Here is a 5,932-nt window from a genome sequence, read left to right on the forward strand (position 1 = left end):
TGTCTATCTATCTATCTATCTATCTATCTATCTATGTCTGTCTCTCCATCCATCCATCTATCTATCTATCCATCTGTATGTCTCTGTCTCTGTCTGTCTAACACTGACTCTACACTTGATGTGAGTGGCTTGACAACAGCAAATAGAACCCCTCTATCATAGATATAAATGTAGATTAAACCACATTTGTTTGATATTCACATTCTGTAGTCAAACTGTATTTAAAGAGACTAGATGAGATGTTATTATCAGGCACTATGGAAGACTGCTGCAGTCTTCTATATAATGGACTTCTGAGTGCATGATTTATGGGTTGTGTCCTCTTTCTTCCTGTCTTTTTTCTTTTCCTCTCCATTAGTTGGCATTCCAATCTGTTTTCTCCCATGCATCATCTGCCATTTCTATAATATTTCACCGAAGGACATGAATGACATCAGAATTCTTAATGTTCATAAAAGATACAAGGTTAAGAGTAAAGGATATTGATAATAGTGCTGTCAATCAAGAGTCTTTTGAGAGACAAGTACAAGTATTTTGAGTATCACAAACTTTAGGACTTATTTGCAATATGCGAACATTGTTGAATGAACAACAAGAATTATATATCCACAAAAGCCCAAGAGAATGGCCCGATACCTTTTGGGAAAGATAGAACGCAGCAATGCCCAGAGGCCAGAAGCAACAGAGCATGGAGAAGAAAGCCAGGCCCAGGTAATCTTGAGGGATCATGATGGGAAAGTTGCTCTCACTGTCAGTGTCACTGAAGTCATCACTGGAGGAGTCCTGTGGGTAAATATCACAATCATCAGCACTACTCAAGCATACAAGTCCAGAGAGCTTACATGTTACATAATGGAAATGATTTACTGGTCAGAAATTAAATTAAATTTGTCATGGGATAAAAGTTGTATTAATTTATCATGTATTGAATTGTATTTTGTACTTAATTCTTCAGGGAGTTTCAGATGACTAAAATTGTAGGTTATATAAATTGCTTTTCTAACATGTGAACTTCAAATGTAATTATGTTTTATCCAACAAAGGCAATGACTCGCATTCACTTCAGCTGTGTTGTAATAATGTATCTGTTGCAGGTTTTTCTGGTTCCTGTAAGATAATGTGACTGAATGAGGTTATGCCAAATGTGCGCTAGTCGTGCTGCAAGCCTACAGGCGAATTCTGACTCATGTTTCAAAAAAAGAGCTGTGTTTTCAATTTGTGTCTTGTGTTTGACAACTCTGCTTATTTCACTTTCTCTCCAACCAGTGTTTACATCCTTCAGATGCGAGTCATGTATTTTGTACTTCACTGACTTCACTGTAGTGAATTCATGGACTTAAAAAAGTATAGGGAAAAAGGGAAGAAAAATGACACTTACAACTACAAGCATCTAAAGTTTTCCATTGTACACTAAATAACCCAGTCAGGTTCAGGTCTGAGCAGTAACTTACTAAAAGCATGATGCAACTAACTTCAAGCTACTTTTTTTTCAACCATAAAGCAGTGTAGCGTGACAAAATGCTATATTGCTGTATTTTTCATCAAATTTTATTGCAGCGCTGTGAGTGCAGCAGAGGCAATATTAAAACACACGCTCCCCTCTCTCCCATATATAGCATTGAGAAGTCAGAAAATGAAGTACGGGTCAAATAAATGATTCACTGATACCATTTTAATTCATTTGTGCTCCAGCTTTGACCTGTAGTGGAGATTTTAAAGGAATAGTTCACTTAAAAATGAAAATTCACTCATCATTTACTCACCCTCAAGTTGTTTCAAACCGGTATGAGTTTCTTTCTTCTGCTGAACATAAAGGAAGATATTTTGAAGAATGTCGGTAACCAACCAGTTGATGGACCCCATTGACTTCCATAGTATTTTATTTTCCAACTCTGAAAGTCAGTGGGGTTCATCAACTGTTTGATTATCGACATTCTTCAAAATATCTTCCTTTGTGTTCAGCAGAAGACATAAATGAATACCGGTTTGAAACAACTCGAGGGTGAGTAAATGATGACCAAATTTTCATTGTTAAGTGAACTATCTCTTTAAACTTGTATTACTGATTCCAAATTACAGGACAAAAATTGTAGTCAGTAACATAATCTATTAGATGAACTTTTTAGGTAACAGAATCTGTACTTCCAAGCACTGTTTGCAACTTGTCTGGCCACAATTTCAAGTTCACCCCAAAATGAAAATTTCCTAATAATTTACTCACCCCAATGCCATCCAAGATATCCATGTTTTTCTTTCCTCAGTGGGAGAGAAATTATGTTTTTTGAGGAAAACATTTAAGGATTTTTCTTCTAACAATGGACTTCATTGGTTACCATCGTTTTTAAGTCCAAATCAATGCAGTTTCAAAAGTCTTTGAAGTGTTTAAACGGCCTGTACGCGATCACAGCTGAAGAAGAGGTTGTTATCTAGCGAAACGATAGGTCATTTCCCCCTAATAATTATAATTTATAGACTTTTTACCTTCAATAGTTCAGATTGAGCTGATTAACAAACGGACAGGGAACTACGTCATCACGTTGAAAGGTGACGCCGGCGCCGGCAATACTATTTGAACTACTATTCATATTCATCAGAATGTTATTCATATACTATTCATATTCATATTCACTGAATACTATTACTATATATATAATAGCAAACAATACTATTTGAACTATCCTCCTACGTACGGTCGCATTGTAAACAGTGGGGCGGTGCTTCCGCCGGCGCCGGCGTGACCTTTCAACGTGATGATGTAGTTCCCTGTCCGTTTGTTGATCAGCTCAATCCTCATAATAACAACCTCTTCTTCAGCTGTGATCGCGTACAGGCCGTTTAAACACTTCAAAGACTTTTGAAACTGCATTGATTTGGACTTAAAAACGATGGTAACCAATGAAGTCCATTGTTAGAAGAAAAATCCTGAAATGTTTTCCTGAAAAAACATAATTTCTCTCCCACTGAGGAAAGAAAGACATGGATATCTTGGATGGCATTGGGTTGAGTAAATGATTAGGAAATTTACATTTTGGGGTGAACTAATCCTTTAACAGTGGTCAGGTTCCTGTCAAATGTACTTTACGATCTGAAATTAAAGTTTGAGATCTTAGATTTTAAATTGTACATACACCTCACAGCCATTTGAAATAAAGGCTTATGGATATTTCAAAGAGTAGCCTTGCAATACCATGCCCCACATCACTTGTAAGCACCTTCTTGTATTTAAATAGTAATATTTTATTAATGCTGTGTCATAGTAGAGCAGGTCCTCATAAAACGCATACACTTGCCGGACTCACAGTGGTTTCTCCTCTTTGTTAGCACTGCCTCTGCTCAGAACAGGTTTTTAAATATTTTAATGGCAGCAGTTTTACACTTGACCTCCTGATGAAAAGCCCTGATGGCGTGACAGCATGTGTAATCAGTGCTGACAGAGAGAACCTCAAGTGCTCTTTTAAAGGGACTGAGTGTTTGTGCTATGTGACAAGCCGCTTTTCAGAGGAATGCTTCTGTGCTCTGACGCAGAATGCTAAGTGTTTGAGTATGTTTGGCTTGAGCAGCATGTGGTGTTTTTGACAGACATAAATGGTCTGATACTTGATGTGTTCTTGGCTGTCACAGGGTAAAGAATCACCTTTTTTTTTTAAAGCCATCGATCAAAATGATTAGGGAGTAAGCCGAATCGGTAATCTGAATCTTTGCTTTTCCCACCCAGATCTTGTTTGCTGGTGTATGAAATAGAAGTTGGCATGGAGCTCATCAGCATAGTGGCATTATTATTCACACGCCAGTGAACGCAGAGCTTTCGATAATCATGCTGGGTTTGAAGGCCAGTGTCCGCGCTCCACATCCCCCACTGCTATTCATGCCATTTGATTTTTCAATTTAAAAGCTCACTCACCTATCACTGACTGTACAGCATTTGAATTCCACATTTGTGCTGCAATATCCCGAGCATTAGAGGAAATGCACGGCTTAACGGCTAGGTGATTTTCTATTTTTCAAATGCAGAAAGCTATGAGGATTTGGACTGTGAATGAACAACTGCGAATCCAGTAAACAGAGAGTGACTTGGCATGAACTCAGTTCACTCTTCTCTTCAGAGTCCAAATACAACAGCAAGGAAGAAATGAGCCAAAAAGGAAGACCAAACCACCAGCCACCGTACACCAAATTGAGAGGACAAAAAAACAGGGGTCCAAATATGATTAAAATTTAAAGTAACATTTCTGGTTTTATATATATCTTGAGATGTTATTTATACCTGAGGTGGCAAAGCTGAATTTTCAGCATCATTACTCCAGTCTTCAGTGTCACACGATCCTTCGGAAATATGTAATATTAATCGAATACTTTTTATGGAAACCGTGATACTTTTCTTCCCCCCAAGATTTTTTGAAATTCTACTTTTTGTAGAAATCTTTACTGTCACTGTTGATCAATTCAATGCATCCTTGCTAATTATTATCCAAGAAATGTTTTACTGACCCCAGACTTTTGAACATTAGTCATATATGGTTATATGTTGGAACTTTTTGTCACAGGTTTATACAATGCCTTCGTTTATTTTTGCTATACTTTTCAAATGCCTTTTATGTATTTGTTTATCATGATCTCATTCTTTCAATCTTAAACTATGAATCTGCATTATAAAAATCATGAATTATTCCATTTAAAAAAAATTGATAAACATAGTGAAATGAGCACAAACTATATTTATTTAAACATTCATTATAAGTGCACTGTCTGTAGTTAAAAGGATAGTTCACGTGAAAATTATAATTATTTCATTAATTTCTCACCCTCATGTCGTTTCAAACTCTTCGGAACACAAATGAAGATCTTTTGGATTAAATCTGAGAGCTTTCTTTCAGCTCAAACGCGCTGCGTAACACGAGAATGAACCTTGCCAGTCCTCGCACGTCAAGCAAACATGATTGAGCTTCTGTTTACCACAACTGATGTGTGAGTTGATGACTTTTTATATGTTCATTCAATCTGTTCATCATATAAAGCGATCGAGTCTCTTCAGAAACTGTGGACTAAACCGCTCAATTCATATGGTTTATTTTTACGATCTCTTCATGGTCTTTCTGAAGCGTCAAAGTGGTAGTTGCGTAGCTGTCAATGGAGGGACAGAAAGCTCTCAGATTTCATCAAAAATATCTTAGTTTGTGTTCTGAAGATGAACGAAAGTCTTACAGGTTTGGAAAGACATGAGGGTGAGTAATTAATGACAGAATTTTTATTTTTAGGTCAACTAACCCTTTAAAGAAACACCCATGTATTGTATTCTGGATGTAGAGGCCTTACCTCAAAGTCTGGCAAAAGGTCGTCCCCATCTTCTATGCTGTAGGACACACTATGAACATCTCTCGACTCTGCAAGCAACTTCCTTTCCAATGGTGAACCAGGACCAATGTCCACAAAGGTGGTTTCCAGATACTCCTTACTGTGGATGCCCAGGGAGTCAGCGGCGGCCCAAATAGTAGTAGGAGGATAAAGAGTCTCTAGAGTGCTAGGCAATGAACACGGATCCAGGAGCTGCTGCTGTTGAATATCTGTGGAACTGCAATAATTCCTCCAGTCCAGAGGGGGCAGTCTTTTGTCCTCCTCGTTCCTCATCAACATGCCTTTGAACAGTCCACCGCCACTTGAGTTTTTGGGGCTGTCGCCCAATAATGGATGTTCTAGTTCATCCAAATTCTCCATTTTGAGAGATCTGGATTTGACATCAACTGATGCTTTCTGGCTGATCTGGCCAATAGTTGTATTCTTAAGAATATGTCATTTATGTGAACGCAGCAACACAGCAGTTTAAACTGAAGACTTTTTGGTTGATTTCTCACAGATACAAGCATAAACCTTAGCTGGAAAACTAACTCATGTGCTCCTCCATCTCCTCCGAGAGCACTTATTTTAGTGCATGTGT

At 37.8% G+C, this 5,932-nt stretch overlaps 1 protein-coding gene across 2 annotated transcripts in view; it reads right to left on the bottom strand.

The window, feature by feature from the left end:
• The window catches only part of tmem91 (transmembrane protein 91), a gene marked incomplete at its 5' end in the record, with an annotated part of 20,555 nt that extends 14,843 nt beyond the window's left edge, over positions 1 to 5,712 (bottom strand). For both annotated transcript variants that reach the window (XR_014209370.1, XM_082182637.1), the window contains 2 exons: positions 637 to 783; positions 5,314 to 5,712. Coding sequence is in view for 1 of the 2 variants with exons in the window: in XM_082182637.1 (XP_082038763.1) it covers positions 637 to 783; positions 5,314 to 5,712 (546 nt within the window). The remainder of the gene's footprint in view (positions 1 to 636; positions 784 to 5,313) is intronic.
• Between the last annotated feature and the right edge of the window lie 220 nt (positions 5,713 to 5,932).

The sequence above is a fragment of the Leuciscus leuciscus genome (genome assembly GCF_965113295.1).
Source record: "Leuciscus leuciscus genome assembly, chromosome: 10".
Taxonomy (NCBI): domain Eukaryota; kingdom Metazoa; phylum Chordata; class Actinopteri; order Cypriniformes; family Leuciscidae; genus Leuciscus; species Leuciscus leuciscus.